The sequence below is a fragment of the Bombina bombina genome, chromosome 1 (assembly GCF_027579735.1).
Source record: "Bombina bombina isolate aBomBom1 chromosome 1, aBomBom1.pri, whole genome shotgun sequence".
Taxonomy (NCBI): Eukaryota; Metazoa; Chordata; class Amphibia; order Anura; family Bombinatoridae; genus Bombina; species Bombina bombina.
This window is the reverse complement of record NC_069499.1, coordinates 1,174,085,375-1,174,105,999: the sequence shown is the minus strand read 5'-3', so window position 1 is coordinate 1,174,105,999 and position 20,625 is coordinate 1,174,085,375. Positions and strand designations below refer to the sequence as shown.

At 35.8% G+C, this 20,625-nt stretch overlaps 1 protein-coding gene across 7 annotated transcripts in view; it reads left to right on the top strand.

Moving 5' to 3' along the window:
* The window catches only part of SCN4A (sodium voltage-gated channel alpha subunit 4), a 360,773-nt gene that overhangs the window by 229,560 nt on the left and 110,588 nt on the right, over window positions 1–20,625 (top strand). For all 7 annotated transcript variants that reach the window (XM_053699718.1, XM_053699730.1, XM_053699721.1 and 4 more), the window contains 3 exons: window positions 7,517–7,755; window positions 13,205–13,378; window positions 14,668–15,024. In XM_053699718.1, coding sequence (XP_053555693.1) covers window positions 7,517–7,755; window positions 13,205–13,378; window positions 14,668–15,024 — 770 coding nt within the window. The remainder of the gene's footprint in view (window positions 1–7,516; window positions 7,756–13,204; window positions 13,379–14,667; window positions 15,025–20,625) is intronic.

The following is a 20,625-nucleotide window of genomic DNA, read 5'->3' as shown; positions in this document are numbered from 1 at the left end:
GTTATGTTGTACCTGGAGATTTTCCCCCTATGGTTTCTCTTACATGCATATATAGGCTGCAACACTGGACATGCAGTTATTTTTCTAAGCTTGTTTTTACCTATGAAATTGAAAAAAAAAATATTTTGTTCCCCCCGAGGTGTATAAAGGAGCATGTCTGTCTTTTGGGATGATTAGTAATGTATTTGGGATACAAAAATCTGTACAATGCAAAAGAACATGGCTAACTGCAGGATTAGAAGGAACATGTTTTTTCTTTGGCATAGAAAACTCATTGCCTGTCTGGGAATGGAAAAAAGTATGAATAACCATAGAATATAATAAAACGTTTTATTTAGTTTGATGTAAAGAAATATGGAAGTAGGTTAAAGATGATTAAATCTGGGGTTTAAAGATATGGACCACAAAGCTAAATATTTATAGGTGGATGAAACAAATCTCCTACTATATTTTGCTACCTTTATTTAAAAACAAAAAAGCAAAAACTCCTACCTACTTAACCCCCCATCCTGCACTGCATAGAGCACTGGATTTGTTAATAAGGCACTACTGTGCAATTTCAGGGCAGTTAGCTAGCACCTAGGAGGTGGGAGTTGCAGTAATGAATGGGGTTTACAGCACTCCTCAACACCACCCTAGCGCTGCCATTGTGAACTGCTGGATGCCAATAATATGTAGCATGAGGAGAGCTGTGTGTTTTGGGGATCTGAATAATTGTGTCTATTCTGTCTCACTGCAAGACCAATTTTTATTGTATAAAGATAAATCAGTGAGATCGGTGAGAACAGATTACATCTGAAGAGACTGTTAAAATGTACTGCTTTTTTTTTTATAGAGACCAGAATGTCATTAGATGAGTAACATAATAATTATAAAAGTGAGTAATACTAGATGTTGTGTGAATGATATATCCATATATTTCCTTTTGAGTGCTCTGTCTTGTTTTCTTTTATGGGAGTAAAATGAAAATAGAACAGGTTTTCTGTGGGATGAAAAGTAGCAAGTTGTCTGTGGGATGGGAAGGAGTATGTGTGGGATCGGAACGCACATGTCTGTCTGTAGCATGTGAAAGCCTTCTCTTTATGGTGTAGGACGCAAACTAACAACATGATGGAATGGAATGAATTTGAATGTGAAATTGAAAATAACTTAGTAGTGAGTTGGGGGAAATGGTTCTATTTGTGGGAATGGAAGGAGCCTCTTTGTCTGTGGTATAATGTTGAATGGATATACATGATACACATACAGGATTTTGTATGTGAGACTGAAATTATTTTGTCTGTGGGATGACTATAAATATACATTAGTAGACTGCAATATAGAGAAGTCAAATATTCCTGTATAAAAATGTGTTTGCTTTACAACGTTCCGCCATGTTTTGTCTTTTTATTTTATAATAATTTAGCTTTACCTATCTCGCTTTACTGCATTATTTTACTTGAAATAACAGGAGAAAATATTCTAATAATCCACAACTTTTCCATCTGTTTTTTTTTCTAAACGTCTCCACTTTTTGGTTTGGAATTCTTCCAATAATAATAATGATAACAATTCTTTATTCAATAATGTCAATAAATGCATAACAAAGACTTTCTTTCTTTCATGTAATTAGCAAGAGTCCATGAGCTAGTGACGTATGGAATATACATTCCTACCAGGAGGGGCAAAGTTTCCCAAACCTCAAAATGCCTATAAATACACCCCTCACCACACCCACAATTCAGTTTTACAAACTTTGCCTCCGATGGAGGTGGTGAAGTAAGTTTGTGCTAGATTCTACGTTGATATGCGCTCCGCAGCAAGTTGGAGCCCGGTTTTCCTCTCAGCGTGCAGTGAATGTCAGAGGGATGTGAAGAGAGTATTGCCTATTTGAATGCAGTGATCTCCTTCTACGGGGTCTATTTAATAGGTTCTCTGTTATCGGTCGTAGAGATTCATCTCTTACCTCCCTTTTCAGATCGACGATATACTCTTATATATACCATTACCTCTGCTGATTCTCGTTTCAGTACTGGTTTGGCTTTCTACAAACATGTAGATGAGTGTCCTGGGGTAAGTAAATCTTATTTTCTGTGACACTCTAAGCTATGGTTGGGCACTTTGTTTATAAAGTTCTAAATATATGTATTCAAACATTTATTTGCCTTGACTCAGAATGTTCAACTTTCCTTATTTTTCAGACAGTCAGTTTCATATTTGGGATAATGCATTTGAATTAATCATTTTTTCTTACCTTCAAAAATTTGACTCTTTTTCCCTGTGGGCTGTTAGGCTCGCGGGGGCTGAAAATGCGTCATTTTATTGCGTCATTCTTGGCGCGGACTTTTTTGGCGCAAAAATTCTTTTCCGTTTCCGGCGTCATACGTGTCGCCGGAAGTTGCGTCATTTTTTTGACGTTATTTTGCGCCAAAGATGTCGGCGTTCCGGATGTGGCGTCATTTGGCGCCAAAAGCATTTAGGCGCCAAATAATGTGGGCGTCTGATTTGGCGCTAAAAAATATGGGCGTCGCTTTTATCTCCACATTATTTAAGTCTCATTTTTTATTGCTTCTGGTTGCTAGAAGCTTGTTCTTTGGCATTCTTTCCCATTCCTGAAACTGTCATTTAAGGAATTTGATCAATTTTGCTTTATATGTTGTTTTTTCTCTTACATATTGCAAGATGTCTCACGTTGCATCTGAGTCAGAAGATACTACAGGAAAATCGCTGTCTAGTGCTGGATCTACCAAAGCTAAGTGTATCTGCTGTAAATTTTTGGTAGCTATTCCTCCGGCTGTTGTTTGTATTGATTGTCATGACAAACTTGTTAATGCAGATAATATTTCCTTTAGTAAAGTACCATTGCCTGTTGCAGTCCCTTCAACATCTAAGGTGCAGAATGTTCCTGATAACATAAGAGATTTTGTTTCTGAATCCATAAAGAAGGCTATGTCTGTTATTTCTCCTTCTAGTAAACGTAAAAAATCTTTTAAAACTTCTCTCCCTACAGATGAATTTTTAAATGAACATCATCAATCTGATTCTGATGACTCTTCTGGTTCAGAGGATTCTGTCTCAGAGGTTGATGCTGATAAATCTTCATATTTATTTAAAATGGAATTTATTCGTTCTTTACTTAAAGAAGTACTAATTGCTTTAGAAATAGAGGATTCTGGTCCTCTTGATACTAATTCTAAACGTTTGGATAAGGTATTTAAAGCTCCTGTGGTTATTCCAGAAGTTTTTCCTGTTCCTAATGCTATTTCTGCAGTAATTTCCAAAGAATGGGATAAATTGGGTAATTCATTTACTCCTTCTAAACGTTTTAAGCAATTATATCCTGTGCCGTCTGACAGATTAGAATTTTGGGACAAAATCCCTAAAGTTGATGGGGCTATTTCTACCCTTGCTAAACGTACTACTATTCCTACGTCAGATGGTACTTCGTTTAAGGATCCTTTAGATAGGAAAATTGAATCCTTTCTAAGAAAATCTTATCTGTGTTCAGGTAATCTTCTTAGACCTGCTATATCTTTGGCTGATGTTGCTGCAGCTTCAACTTTTTGGTTGGAAACTTTAGCGCAACAAGTAACACATCACGATTCTCATGATATTATTCTTCTTCTTCAGCATGCTAATAATTTTATCTGTGATGCCATTTTTTATATTATTAGAGTTGATGTCAGGTTTATGTCTCTAGCTATTTTAGCTAGAAGAGCTTTATGGCTTAAAACTTGGAATGCTGATATGGCTTCTAAATCAACTCTACTTTCTATTTCTTTCCAGGGTAACAAATTATTTGGTTCTCAGTTGGATTCTATTATTTCAACTGTTACTGGTGGGAAAGGAACTTTTTTACCACAGGATAAAAAATCTAAAGGTAAAAACAGGGCTAATAATTGTTTTCGTTCCTTTCGTTTCAACAAAGAACAAAAGCCTGATCCTTCATCCTCAGGAGCAGTTTCAGTTTGGAAACCATCTCCAGTCTGGAATAAATCCAAGCCAGCTAGAAAGGCAAAGCCTGCTTCTAAGTCCACATGAAGGTGCGGCCCTCATTCCAGCTCAGCTGGTAGGGGGCAGGTTACGTTTTTTCAAGGAAATTTGGATCAATTCTGTTCACAATCTTTGGATTCAGAACATTGTTTCAGAAGGGTACAGAATTGGTTTCAAGATGAGACCTCCTGCAAAGAGATTTTTTCTTTCCCGTGTCCCAGTAAATCCAGTAAAAGCTCAAGCATTTCTGAATTGTGTTTCAGATCTAGAGTTGACTGGAGTAATTATGCCAGTTCCAGTTCCGGAACAGGGGATGGGGTTTTATTCAAATCTCTTCATTGTACCAAAGAAGGAGAATTCCTTCAGACCAGTTCTGGATCTAAAAATATTGAATCGTTATGTAAGGATACCAACGTTCAAGATGGTAACTGTAAGGACTATCTTGCCTTTTGTTCAGCAAGGGAATTATATGTCCACAATAGATTTACAGGATGCATATCTGCATATTCCGATTCATCCAGATCATTATCAGTTCCTGAGATTCTCTTTTCTGGACAAGCATTACCAGTTTGTGGCTCTGCCGTTTGGCCTAGCTACAGCTCCAAGAATTTTTACAAAGGTTCTCGGTGCCCTTCTGTCTGTAATCAGAGAACAGGGTATTGTGGTATTTCCTTATTTGGACGATATCTTGGTACTTGCTCAGTCTTTACATTTAGCAGAATCTCATACGAATCGACTTGTGTTGTTTCTTCAAGATCATGGTTGGAGGATCAATTTACCAAAAAGTTCATTGATTCCTCAGACAAGGGTAACCTTTCTGGGTTTCCAGATGGATTCAGTGTCCATGACTCTGTCTTTAACAGACAAGAGACGTCTAAAATTAATTACAGCTTGTCGAAACCTTCAGTCACAATCATTCCCTTCGGTAGCCTTATGCATGGAAATTCTAGGTCTTATGACTGCTGCATCGGACGCGATCCCCTTTGCTCGTTTTCACATGCGACCTCTTCAGCTCTGTATGCTGAATCAATGGTGCAAGGATTACACAAAGATATCTCAATTAATATCTTTAAAACCGATTGTTCGACACTCTCTAACGTGGTGGACAGATCACCATCGTTTAATTCAGGGGGCTTCTTTTGTGCTTCCGACCTGGACTGTAATTTCAACAGATGCAAGTCTCACAGGTTGGGGAGCTGTGTGGGGATCTCTGACGGCACAAGGAGTTTGGGAATCTCAGGAGGTGAGATTACCAATCAATATTTTGGAACTCCGTGCAATTTTCAGAGCTCTTCAGTTTTGGCCTCTTCTGAAGAGAGAATCGTTCATTTGTTTTCAGACAGACAATGTCACAACTGTGGCATACATCAATCATCAAGGAGGGACTCACAGTCCTCTGGCTATGAAAGAAGTATCTCGAATTTTGGTTTGGGCGGAATCCAGCTCCTGTCTAATCTCTGCGGTTCATATCCCAGGTATAGACAATTGGGAAGCGGATTATCTCAGTCGCCAAACATTGCATCCGGGCGAATGGTCTCTTCACCCAGAGGTATTTCTTCAGATTGTTCAAATGTGGGAACTTCCAGAAATAGATCTGATGGCGTCTCATCTAAACAAGAAACTTCCCAGGTATCTGTCCAGATCCCGGGATCCTCAGGCGGAGGCAGTGGATGCATTATCACTTCCTTGGAAGTATCATCCTGCCTATATCTTTCCGCCTCTAGTTCTTCTTCCAAGAGTAATCTCCAAGATTCTGCTCGTTTGTTCTGCTGGTAGCTCGTTTGTTCTGCTGGTAGCTCCGGCATGGCCTCACAGGTTTTGGTATGCGGATCTTGTCCGGATGGCCTCTTGCCAACCGTGGACTCTTCCGTTAAGACCAGACCTTCTGTCTCAGGGTCCTTTTTTCCATCAGGATCTGAAATCCTTAAATTTAAAGGTATGGAGATTGAACGCTTGATTCTTGGTCACAGGTTTCTCTGACTCTGTGATTAATACTATGTTACAGGCTCGTAAATCTGTATCTAGAGAGATATATTATAGAGTCTGGAAGACTTATATTTCTTGGTGTCTTTCTCATCATTTTTCTTGGCATTCTTTTAGAATACCGAGAATATTACAGTTTCTTCAGGATGGTTTAGATAAGGGTTTGTCTGCAAGTTCCTTAAATGGACAAATCTCTGCTCTTTCTGTTCTTTTTCACAGAAAGATTGCTATTCTTCCTGATATTCATTGTTTTGTACAAGCTTTGGTTCGTATAAAGCCTGTCATTAAGTCAATTTCTCCTCCTTGGAGTTTGAATTTGGTTCTGGGGGCTCTTCAAGCTCCTCCATTTGAACCTATGCATTCATTGGATATTAAATTACTTTCTTGGAAAGTTTTGTTCCTTTTGGCCATCTCTTCTGCCAGAAGAGTTTCTGAATTATCTGCTCTTTCTTGTGAGTCTCCTTTTCTGATTTTTCATCAGGATAAGGCGGTGTTGCGAACTTCTTTTGAATTTTTACCTAAAGTTGTGAATTCCAACAACATTAGTAGAGAAATTGTGGTTCCTTCATTATGTCCTAATCCTAAGAATTCTAAGGAGAAATCGTTGCATTCTTTGGATGTTGTTAGAGCTTTGAAATATTATGTTGAAGCTACTAAATCTTTCCGAAAGACTTCTAGTCTATTTGTTATCTTTTCCGGTTCTAGAAAAGGCCAGAAAGCTTCTGCCATTTCTTTGGCATCTTGGTTGAAATCTTTAATTCATCTTGCTTATGTTGAGTCGGGTAAAACTCCGCCTCAGAAAATTACAGCTCATTCTACTAGGTCAGTTTCTACTTCCTGGGCGTTTAGGAATGAAGCTTCGGTTGATCAGATTTGCAAAGCAGCAACTTGGTCCTCTTTGCATACTTTTACTAAATTCTACCATTTTGATGTATTTTCTTCTTCTGAAGCAGTTTCTGGTAGAAAAGTACTTCAGGCAGCGGTTTCAGTTTGAATCTTCTGCTTATGTTTTTCATTAAACTTTATTTTGGGTGTGGATTATTTTCAGCAGGAATTGGCTGTCTTTATTTTGTCCCTCCCTCTCTAGTGACTCTTGTGTGGAAAGATCCACATCTTGTGTAGTCATTATCCCATACGTCACTAGCTCATGGACTCTTGCTATTTACATGAAAGAAAACATAATTTATGTAAGAACTTACCTGATAAATTCATTTCTTTCATATTAGCAAGAGTCCATGAGGCCCGCCCTTTTTTTGTGGTGGTTATGATTTTGTATAAAGCACAATTATTCCAATTCCTTATTTTATATGCTTTCGCACTTTTTTATCACCCCACTTCTTGGCTATTCGTTAAACTGAATTGTGGGTGTGGTGAGGGGTGTATTTATAGGCATTTTGAGGTTTGGGAAACTTTGCCCCTCCTGGTAGGAATGTATATCCCATACGTCACTAGCTCATGGACTCTTGCTAATATGAAAGAAATGAATTTATCAGGTAAGTTCTTACATAAATTATGTTTTTTAATGAGAATATTTTTTTTTACCATTTTTCTTTTTACTCAGAGCTGGAAGAAGCGCAGCAGAAATGCCCCCCATGGTGGTACAAGTGTGCTCATACGTTACTTATCTGGGACTGCTGCGCCCTATGGGTGAAATTCAAGACGTATGTGCGCTTTGTAGTTATGGATCCGTTTGTGGACTTGGGGATCACAATTTGCATTGTGCTGAATACAATGTTCATGGCCATGGAACATTATCCCATCACTGATCACTTTGCCAATGTACTTAATGTAGGGAACCTGGTGAGGACACATTCTCCATATTCCTATTAATGGGGGATAATGCTGCTTGATATAAAGGATGATGCTTGAAGCAATGATAGGAAGATGGCTACAACAATTGACACACAAAAAGAACTACACGTACATTATATTAGAATATTTAATAGTTAAAAGAGAGCTTAGATGGTAATGTATAGACAATTTATTGTAAATTGAAAGCAAAATGAAGAATAAAGTGTTATCATATATTGAGCTGCAGTGGGGTGCATAATCTCAGAATTCTGCAGCTTTATCTTTTAATAAGAACTGAGAGGCTTAATGTCTACCAGAATAGAAATACTTTGTAGAGTTTGCAATCTAATAGTAATATCATAAAATACTATATAGGATCATCACAAGCTTTTATTATAAAAGGAGAAACCTACCTCAGAAGAGCCATTCAGAAGCTGTGATGGTCTTTATTTGGAGCCACATCAGTGCATGACATTGTGGTGGTCCCAAAGTGTGTGACCTGGTATTGGTGCAAAGAGTGGACCAGACCACCATATCAATGAGAAGAGGCTCAAGAGGAACTTGAAGACTGGCTCAGCTAATCTCCCCCACACTGCACCACTGTAATTGGCTAGAGGTCTTTAGACTGACTGGTGGGCGAGGCTAAGCTAACTGGAAGATCCACCTGGAATTTTACCAGTGTGGGCTTGGTGTTGCCTTAACTTCGCTAGATAGATTAAGTGTGTGAGTGAAAACCCAACACATGCAAAAAGTTGAACTTTGAATATCGCGACTGTGTTAAGGTATCTCCCAAAGAAGTTAATGGAGAGCGCAAACTGAAAACCCCCCACATATACTCATGGGCTAATCAACAGGACTTATTAATAGTTCACGTTCTAATGTTCTTCACATACAGAATAATGTACTTTTATTGTAAATACATATTTCTATAAATATCTTTATATACCTATAACTGTATATCTATTCCTATAGATATATAGATAGAAATATGTATTTTACATGAACATTGTCAGATATATATAGAAACATATATTTAATAATAAAAAGTACATTATTTTCTATTTGAAGAACATAGTAATGTAAAATATGCATAACATGCTTCAGGGTTCGCAATTTAGGACTAACGAGGTTGAGTTAGCGCACATTAAGAATTGCTAAATTCAACGCGTGTTATTGAAATATTACATATAAAATATGAAATATTAATATATATTATTAAAAATAATGTAAAATAGTCTAAATAAGCCAAAGAATATATGTAATTTTAAATACTTTTTATTAATATTTATATATAAATTTTCAGTCGTGCTTGCCGGGTTAGCACATCTGAAACCCTTGATTAAAGGGTAGTGCGTTAAAAAAAAGTTTCACTAAACACAACAATTATTAAATGTTATAGTTACACTCATATAAACACTATCTGATAAAAATGATTCATATACAAATTTAAAAAAGTTCAAAGGTATTTGGTTTATGACACAGTGTTGACTGCAAACGGCTATATTGTATGTATACATACATATACATGTCTAAATATGTGAATGTGTTCATATATATATATGTATATGTTTGTACATATGTATTTATGTGTTTTTCTATCTATATATACATATTTCTCTACATATTGCACATTCACTTAGAGAACAATGTAAGTTTGATTGTAAATACATATTTTTATATATATATGTATATACCTATATCTGTATACTTATTCCTATAGATATATAGGTATAGATATCTATTTTACATTAACATTATCAGATATATACAGAAATATATATATATATTTAATAATAAAGATTATTTATGTTTCTATGTGAAGAACATATTGCGGTTAGGTCTAACATGGTTTCAGTAATTATGTGTATTTTTGAAATATTTCATAATAATTATTGAAAATTATTAAACATACTTTAAAAAAAACTAAATAATCCATAGAATATATATCTTACAGTATTTATAATATTTTTTAATAATAATCATCATTTTTAAATATTTTATATGTAATATTTCAATAACGCGCATTGAGGTTAGCAATTCTTTATGCGCGCTATCCGGACACTGCGTTATTCCTAAATCCAAAAATGCAAAGCGCAATAGGTATATACTGAGATATATATATATATATATATATATATATATATATGTATTTATAATGAAAAATTACATTGTTTTGTAAGTGAAGTACATCGGAATGTGAAATATGAATAACTCCTGTTGAGTTAGCACGTGACCAATAGGAATTAAGTTTTTCTTCTTTTGCGCTCTCCTTTGACTTCTATAAGGAGAATCCGTCAATGCAGTTGATATTCTGAAGTCCTTTGGATTTGTTTTTACTTTCAACTTGTAGCAAGCGTTCTACCCAACACGCACAAAAAGATTATTTCTAGCAAAATTAACTCTTGAGTTAAAGAGCTAAATAGCGCACCACTTCTAATTTGGCCCAAATATGTCTGGGCTAGGGAAGCAGCAGTTATTAGAAAATGATGAATCCCATTTGTTATAAAGTTTTGGACTCTTATATGCTTCATGTAAAAGTTCATTATGAGCGTTAGTAACTCATCTGAGAGAGTAGCTTGTTAAAACTTTTTTTTGGTTATTGCCACCACGCTAGTAACGTAAAAGAAGAAAAAGAGATAATTTAAAAGAATTATTTTAATACAAATAAATGCCACTCCAATAAAAAAACATGTCTGTATTAAATTAATCCTATTAATCCACTGTAAAAAGAAGCACTCACTATAGGGGCCATGTTGCATGTTGGATATGCTGTCAATGATTCTGATTGGCTGTGGGGGCAATAGGGATGGGATTAAGGCAAAAATAGCACAAATCTACCATTTTAGATTTGCAGTTTCGTTTGTTGTATCAGTACCTATGATTCTTGATTAACAGCCATTATCGTTCTCTATGGGTGCCATTGTTGGGAAAGGTAGATTTAATTTTGTGGCAGTTATCAATCTCAGCTGTGTTTTACTCAGGAAGATTGTAATCTTAAAAAAAATGGACCTTCAGATATTGAATGAAGAAATCAGAAAGATTGAAATCGACCCTTTAGTTTGACCATAGCTCATGTGCTCTAAAATATATATATATATTTTTTTGTTACCCAAATTCATTCATAAGCAATGACCATTGAAAAACCTATAAAGGATTAGGATCAATTTACTTTTGACATAAGTTGAAAAAAAGTATGAAATCATATTCTCTATTTAGCTATTTTGGGTGCAAAGAATCCTATTGGTTAATCCGTTTAGTCTCTTCATGTCTTTGGTATTATTTTCTAAGATTATAATTGAATAATTGAGTGACTTGGTAACCATTATTATTAAAATGGGCATTAACAGGGAGATCTTTTAATTTAGGATTATACTATATCATTGCAATTTGTATTTATTATTTTATACCTAAGGATAGAAATATATATATTTAATAATAAAGATTATTTCTTTTTCTATGTGAAGAACATAGGAATGAAGAATATGCATATTGCGGTTTGTGCTTTAGGTCTAACACAGTGTCTGGAATTATGCGTATTATTGAAATATTTAATAATTATTATTAAAAATTATTAAACATACTGTAAAAAAAATCAAAATAATCCATAGAATAATTATTTTACAGTATGTATTATATTTTTTTAATAATAATAATAATTTTTAAATATTTTACATGTAATATTTCAATAACTCACATTGAGGTTAGCAATTCTTTATTTGCGCTATCCTGACACTGCGTTATTCCTAAATAAAAAAATGCAAAGGGCGATAGGTATATACAGAGATATACAGTATATATATATATAGAAATATGCATTAAAAATGAAAAATTACATTGTTTTGTAAGTGAAGAACATCGGAATGTGAAATATGAATAACTCCTGTTGAGTTAGCACGTGACCAATAAGATTTAAATAAATGCTCTGACCCCAATATTTAGTATCACCTGGTTATGGCAATGACTACATACATTACTTTACAGTGCAAATATTTATTTACTTATTGCTTTAAAGTGTATGTAACAAACACATGGTTGATAGTTCTATTAGCACTCACCAATCAGAAAATTATGGGGGGGGGCGGTGTCTCTATTAAAAAAAAGGCATGGATACATTATCTAGGCTTTATGATAACCCCTTCATTTAGGTTAATCCAAAGAGCAACATTAATACAACATAAAACTTATAAAAAATTAGGGATTCATCCTTTTATGAGAAATCACTCTTTTAACAGTTGATCCTATTCCAGCTACTTAAAGAAATGAACAGTTGTCTTAAATTCTTTAAAATATAAGCTGGGGTATCCGAATAGAAGTTCCTTCATCTATTAAAAAAAGTTTCCAGATCCAGAACATGTTAACCTTCTTCTTTGGGTATTGATTCCTATAATTCTCATACATCTATGGATAACTAATGAGGCAATACCGTAGCATTAGGTTTGTTTCGTGACTACACAGCACCACACAGAATAGTTTTCACTCACTCCTCTAACAAGCACACTCCAGATTGAAAAAGTTAAAATAAAAGATAAAGAATTTCAGGGCATGAAAGAATCAATATTATAAGGGTAATATAGCCATTCTATAATGAGTTTTATTATTAGACACTTTAGGACAGGCAATGAAATGATGGACTTTGGTGTTTGTGTTTCCTGTTCAAAACACTGGTTTCATTTTTTTATGAAGGAACCTGTTCTGATAGGCATTTGTCTATTTATTAAGCATAATTATTAAAGCATAATTGAGCTTTCAATCAGCTTAATAAATATGGGCCACAAGCTATGGGAAATAATATTTTATGCAACAGTATGTAGAAACTACTGTGCAAAGGAAAAAACATTCTAATATTTAAAGGGACATTCTACTCCAGAATTGTTATTGTTTAAAAAAATAGATAATCCTTTTATTACCCATTCCCTAGTTTTACATAACCAACACAGTTATATTAATCTACTTTTTACTTCTATGATTATCTTGTTTCTAAGCCTCTGCAGACTGCCCCCTTATCTCAGTTCTTTTGACAAATATGCATTGTAGCCAATCAGCGCTGACTCATAAATTACTCCATGAGAGTGAGCACAATGTTACCTATATGTCACACATGAGCAGTGTCTAGCTGTAAAAAACTGTCAAAACGCACTGAGATAAGAGGCAGTTCAAAGGCTTAAAAATTAGCATATGAGCCTACCTAGGTTTAACTTTCCACAAAGAATACCAAGAGAGAAAAGCAAATTTGATTATGAAAGTTTAATTTTGACTAGACTGTCCCTTTAATTGTGTATCTATGGTAGCACTATTTCGCATCAGTTTATTGTTCTAGGCTCACTCTATTTTTCTTAATGACCATGACCATTAAGTCATTCTTCCATTTAAACTATTTAAGGTCCTTGCTAGGTTACAGGGATTGGGAGGAGGAAGGAATATTGTGCAGTGTTACTAGTTACTTCACTCTTTTTCACAGGTCTTCACTGGTATATTTGCAGCTGAGATGTTCTTCAAGATCATTGCTCTGGATCCGTATTACTATTTCCAGGTTGGCTGGAACATTTTTGACAGTATCATAGTAACTCTGAGCTTGGTGGAGCTTGGTCTGGCAAATGTGGAAGGTCTGTCTGTGCTGCGATCCTTCCGTCTGGTAGGCTTCACCCACATTTTTCTAACCTATATCTATTTCATTATCTTACCACTGTTTCTCTCACAGTTACTCATTCACTTTCTCCCTTTTGCTTTAATACCCTTTTGTTTTCTTACCCCCTTCTTTGGTATTGCACTAGGCTTTCCTTGACGTTGTGCCATTGGGAATCTCCTTCTGTCATGAGGCTGAACTAACTGTTGTTTTGCCTCTGGTTTACCAGCTGTCATACAATAAAGGCAGAAGAATTCAGCACTAGTTCAAAAAGTGCTCACTGCTGGGTTCCACACTCAGGGCCCATAAAATCATAAAAGTCTAAAAAGCAGCAGCACTGTTCAATAATATTTATTTAATAGTAAAACAAAATAAAAATGCAACGTTTCGGGCCTATCAGTCCTTAATCTTGCATGATTAAGGACTAATAGGTCCGAAACTTTACATTTTTATTTTGTTGTACTAACACATAAATAATATTGAACAGTGCTGCTGCTTCTTGGACTTACCTGCTGTCATACATCTGAGTTTCCTGTGATAACATTAATCTCTCCTGCGTTGCATTGGCTATATTGCTTTATTGTTTTGACTGTTTCATTCATTTTTACATCACATGACATGTATATCACTAAACACCAATGACTTCTTATGGCTGATAACACTAAGCAAACACTAGGGAGCTTCTGACTCAGCTGCAATGACATTAGTACCTGTGTGACCTCCCTCCACTGCAATAAATTATAATTCTGTCTCTGCTCAAACTACAATTAAACTGATTGTCTGAGACCCAACAGAAACCTAAAAGTGATCAGGCCTCACAGCCTAAATTAACCCATAAAGAGAACTGGTCACCCACCTAGATAAACCTGATTTTTGGCTACACTAGCTTACCATGATTACACTTTATGACAGGCACATTAATGTGATGTTTTTTCTTTTTTTCATCTGAAAGAGAATTCTAAAATATATTGCATTTTCAAATGGTGGTTAATATGCTGATTCTTACGTTTAATTTAATAATGAATGTATTTTTATGCACAATTACCTCTGATTATACATAACTGATTGAAATTCATAAAGAAAATATATTATTCAAGAGGGAGGTATATTCAGATCAAAATAAAAAAAATGTAATGTACTATTAACAAGTTTTTTTTTTTCAATTAAATCATCAGATTTGCAAAAGGATTAGCATATACTGTAGAGTCTTACACTAGTCTGTCAGAACATGATATAATTATTTGATTGGAAGAAGTAATTTCAATAAGCCCTAACATTCTATATTTTTATTTATTTAGCTCAGGGTGTTCAAGCTGGCTAAATCCTGGCCCACACTTAACATGCTCATCAAAATCATCAGTAATTCATTTGGAGCTCTTGGGAACCTCACTCTGGTCCTGGCTATCATTGTCTTCATCTTTGCTGTAGTAGGAATGCAGCTGTTCGGGAAAAGTTATGTGGAGTGTGTATGTAAGATCAATTCAGACTGTGTACTGCCTCGATGGCACATGCACGACTTCTTCCATTCATTTCTCATTGTCTTTCGTATCCTGTGTGGAGAATGGATTGAGACAATGTGGGACTGCATGGAGGTGGCAGGACAGGCAATGTGCCTCATTGTCTTCATGATGGTCATGGTAATCGGAAACCTGGTGGTAAGTTGTGATCAACCTGTAAATATAATTCCTACAATATCCTTACTATTTATGGCTAATTATATGTTTGGTCCAGAATACAAATATTACCACATTACCTGTGATCATATTGTGATTACTGGCTATTCAACTTTTTCAAAAGTATGAGTGCCAGCATGTTTTGTGACCAGTTCTGTAATAGAGACTTTAACAATTATTTTATACAATTGTGTGAATGCATAATGGGATTGTTAATCCATAGCCTGTGGTCATTTTACAATCATCTTACTAAAACTTGTTGTTACAAACTTTTTAAGGTAATCTCTCCTTACTTTAAATCTATTTGATGCCCTATACATTATATTAAAATGTGTGACACTGTAGATTGGATACTATCTAAGAATAAGGGGTCTATTTAACAAAGGTCTGTCAGACCTGATCCGACAGTGCAGATCAGGTCTGACAGACCTCGCTGAATGCGGAACGCATTCAGCATTGCACCAGCAGCTCTTGTGAACGGGGTGTCAATCAACCCGATTGTACTCGATCGGGTTGAATTGCTGCGATGTCTGTCCGCTTGCTCAGAGCAGGCAGGCAGGTTATGAAGCAGCGGTCTTTAGACTGCTGCTTCATAACTGGTGTTTCTGGCAAGCCTGCAGGCTCGCCAGAAACACGGGCCCTCAAGCTCCATACGGAGCTTGATAAATGGGCCCCAAAGTTTCCACTGACTATAATTTTATTTTAGTAGATTGTGAAACCTTTTAATGGACCAATAATTGACAGTGACTATAATAAGTTCAGGGTAGCTGATGGGTTTCTCTACCAAAGGACTATATCATCTGTATGGTTAATTCTGAGAAGCCTTGTTTACAAGCTATGTGAAATTGCACTTTAGATCCTACTTAGCCATTTGTTAAAGAGACAGAAAGGTCAAAACTGAAATTTGCAATTTCAGTTTTAAGTAAAAGCATTTTTGCAACATACTTCCATTAGCAAAAATGCTGCTAGTAATGACTGTTGGCATATGCATACATGCTATGAGTGCACAGTGCACCAGCATTCAAACACCACATTTCAATTGTTACCTTTCTATCCCTTTAACCCCTTAAGCCATATGGATGTAGGTACTACGTTATAGGGTACTTTGCCTAGTGTAACCTGTTGACATAGTACCTACGTCCAACCTCTTGCCTCATGCTGCGGTCCTGACCTTTACCATATGAGGCCAGACTTGTGATGATGATGTGGGTGGTGTAAGGGTAAGGAGGGAGACAGGTAGGCACTACGCAGCCTATAGCTGAAGGGGGCAGGTTCCCTATGATCGGAAAATATTTTACATGGGGGGAGGGATCCACAGCACTATGGTAAAGTGACTTTAAGAGGGGAAGGGGCCCTACACTATAACTGCTTGGATGGGGGAGGTAGGGAGGGTGAGAGTGGGGCATTACACAACAGAAACATTTGTACGCAGGGGCAGCTCCTTTTCTAATTCCCTGAGGGTAGACCCTGTAAGTGTTTTCTCACATCTGCTCCTTTTGCTAATTTTGACCGTCGGGCCCTTTGTCTTTTCTTCAATTAAATGTAAAATACTGCTAACGTAGCATGTGCACAGGCAAACAATAAGTTTCCTCCGAAAGATTTGTTTCAGATTTTATAAAATGTTCCGGTTGGCAGAATTTTGTCCTTGCAGGAATTTGTTTCATACAAATATTGGATTTGTTACCATTATTTTCAATGGGAGCAGGTAATATATACAAGTAATATTATCAAAAATCTTACATTATAGGATTCTAATAATTAAAAGAACATATTTTTCAATTTTCATGTGAGTATGTTTCTTCGGTTTTTCCCTACTATTATTATTATTATTATCTGTGTGTATCATAGGTTTTGTCTATATTATACAGTATATTCAAACTGTATGTTTTAATCAGACACCATATCAACTACATGTTGTAAGAAATATAAATACTGACTATTACGCAGTGCATTGTGTACAGATGACTAACAAGTATCACAGTAAACAAGACACCTACACTAATCAGGTACTCTCTTGGAGTTGTTCACTTCAGCTGCAAAACATATCCCAAAAACCCAAAAATGTTGTTTCTTGATTCAGATAGAGCATGCAATTTTAAGCAAATTCCCAATGTACTTCTATTATTAAAGGGACATGCCACCCACATTTTTTCTTTTATGATTTAGAAAGAGAATGCAATTTTAAACATCTTTCTAATTTACTTATATTATCTAATTTGTTTTATTCTCTTGATATTCTTTGATGAAAAGCATATCTAGATATGCTCACTAGCTGCTGATTGGTTGCTGCACATAGAAGCCTTGTGTGATTGGCTCACCATGTGCATTGCTTTTTCTTCAACTAAGGATATTTAAAAAATGAAGCAAAATCAATAATGGAAGTAAATTGTAATGTTGTTTAAATTTCTATTCTCTATCTGAATCATGAAAGAAAGATTTTGGGTTTAGTGGCCCTTTAAGTTTTCTTTTTTCTCTTCGTATCTTGTTAAACACCAGGGAGGTAAGCTTAGGAGCATGCAAGCGTCTGTAGCTCTATATGGCAACAGTTTTGAAAGAATGTTATACATTTGCAATAAGATTAGATGGCAGTACTGTTTACTCTATTGTACCTACGTATCTCTTCAACAAAGAATACCACAAGAAAAAAAGCAAATTTTAAAGTAAATTGAAAACTTTGTAAAAAATTTGTATACACTGTCTAAATCATAAAATAATGTATTTGGGTTTCATGTCCCTTTAATTAAAAGGCGGTACCACCCCATGGGAAGGACAGAAATTGGGCCAGTTAAGTAGAGTAATATGTCTTACAAATGGGGAAAAAGATGAAGGAGTTCATATGGATGAGGAAGCAGGCGCCACATAATTGCATTGGAACTCTGTGGACTTCATCCTTAGATTGTACAACCATGTTGTTGCCGGACAACATGCCTTACTCCATCGTTCTTCATTGTCATTTCATACAGAAATCTCTAGTTATTTTAGAACACAGAAACTGATTTGAACTAAAACAGCAAATTAATCATTTCCTTAGAATACAAGGCTAATATATTTGTTTGCTTTAAGTAACTAAGGTAAATACAAATCTGATATGGCTTTTATAAGGTCTATTTAAATCCTGCAAGATGGCAGCAGTATACCCTTGAATATTGACTGAGCTTTTTTTTAATGTTTTCTTGGCAAGGGTGACTCCCAAAATAGCAGCTGTGGAAAGTGGTCAGAGAACAGTTTTTATACTCTTTCATTGGTGATGATGTGTTACTTTGAAGAAACCAACCAGAGAGTTTCTATGAGTATATGAAGTCTGAAATTAAATCAGCAGTGAGGAATGTGCAGTGTAGTTAATAATCGCTAACTCTGACATGGACAACTTGCGGCTATCTGATCTCTGCATGAATGTGTGAAATGTACGCCTAGAAGGAATCGCTGGCATAAAAGTGCAGACGTACAAGCAGAAAGACTTGGCACTGGAAAAGGAATGCCGAGGCAAAGAAAAAATAAAGGTGTATTGTAGATGCAATGGATAGATGTAGGCTATACGCACATGGGAAGTAATGGGGAAACAGTAGTTAAAAAATGGCACTTACATGTGCATGTAAGCATTAATGTGCAATTAAAGTAATGTGTATGTAAGCATGAATGTGCATTCAAAGTAATGTGTATGTAAGCATGAATGTGCATTCAAAGTAATGTGTATGTAAGCATGAATGTGCATTCAAAGTAATGTGTATGTAAGCATGAATGTGCATTCAAAGTAATGTGTATGTAAGAATGAATATGCATTCAAAGTAATATGTATGTAAGCATGAATGCGCATTCAAAGTAACGTGCATGTAAGCATGAATGTGCATTCAAAGTAATGTGTATATAAGCATGAATGTGCATTCAAAGTAACATGCATGTAAGCATGAATGTGCATTCAAAGTAATGTGTATGTAAGCATGAATGTGCATTCAAAGTAACGTGCATGTAAGCATGAATGTGCATTCAAAGTAACGTGCATGTAAGCATGAATGTGCATTAGAAGTAACGTGCATGTAAGCATGAATGTGCATTCAAAGTAATGTGCATGTAAGCATGAATGTGCATTCAAAGTAATGTGTATATAAGCATGAATGTGCATTCAAAGTAACATGCATGTAAGCATGAATGTGCATTCAAAGTAATGTGTATGTAAGCATGAATGTGCATTCAAAGTAACGTGCATGTAAGCATGAATGTGCATTCAAAGTAACGTGCATGTAAGCATGAATGTGCATTCAAAGTAACTTGCATGTAAGCATGAATGTGCATTCAAAGTAACGTGCATGTAAGCATGAATGTGCATTCAAAGTAACGTGCATGTAAGCATGAATGTGCATTCAAAGTAACGTGCATGTAAGCATGAATGTGCATTCAAAGTAACTTGCATGTAAGCATGAATGTGCATTCAAAGTAATGTGCATGTAAGCATGAATGTGCATTCAGTAACATGCATGTAAGCATGAATGTGCATTCAAAGTAATGTGTATGTAAGCATGAATGTGCATTCAAAGTAACGTGCATGTAAGCATGAATGTGCATTCAAAGTAACGTGCATGTAAGCATGAATGTGCATTCAAAGTAACGTGCATGTAAGCATGAATGTGCATTCAAAGTAACGTGCATGTAAGCATGAATGTGCATTCAAAGTAACTTGCATGTAAGCATGAATGTGCATTCAAAGTAACGTGCATGTAAGCATGAATGTGCATTCAAAGTAACGTGCATGTAAGCATGAATGTGCATTCAAAGTAACGTGCATGTAAGCATGAATGTGCATTCAAAGTAACTTGCATGTAAGCATGAATGTGCATTCAAAGTAACGTGCATGTAAGCATGAATGTGCATTCAAAGTAACGTGCATGTAGGTAAGAGGGATTAGGGAGGTTGGAGGGTAAAGCGGATCCTACACTGCAGAAAATATTTTTTTAAAAATTGCCTTAAAGCGACACTGAAGCCAATTTTTTTCTTTTTGGATTCAGATAGAGCATGCAATTTTAAGCAACTCTCTAATTTACTCCTATTATCAAATTGTCTTCATTCTCTTGGTATCTTTATTTGAAATGCAAGAATGTAAGTTTAGATACCGGCCCATTTTTAGTGAACAACCTGGGTTGTTCTTGCTGATTGGTGGATAAATTCATCCACCAATAAACAAGTGCTTTTCATGGTTCTGAACCAAAAAAATAGCTTAGATGCCTTATTTTTCAAATAAAAAAGCAAGAGAACAAAGAAAATCTGATAATAGGAATAAATTAGAAAGTTGCTTAAAATTGGATGCTCTATTTGACATAAGAAACAAAACATTTTTGGCTTCAGTGTCCCTTTAAATTTTCATGTTGGCAGCCTGTCTGCCAGTACCCAAGATGGGGGTGACCAGTGGGGGGAGGGGAGGGATAGAGAGATGTTTGGGAGGGATCAGGTAGAGATCAGAGGGTGGGAAGTGTTAAGTGGGAGGGTAATCTCTACACTAAAGCTAAAATGAACCTTACAAGCTACCTGTTTAACCCCTTCACTGCCGGGAATTTCAGACGTGTGGTGTGCATCTGCAATTAGCAGCCTTCT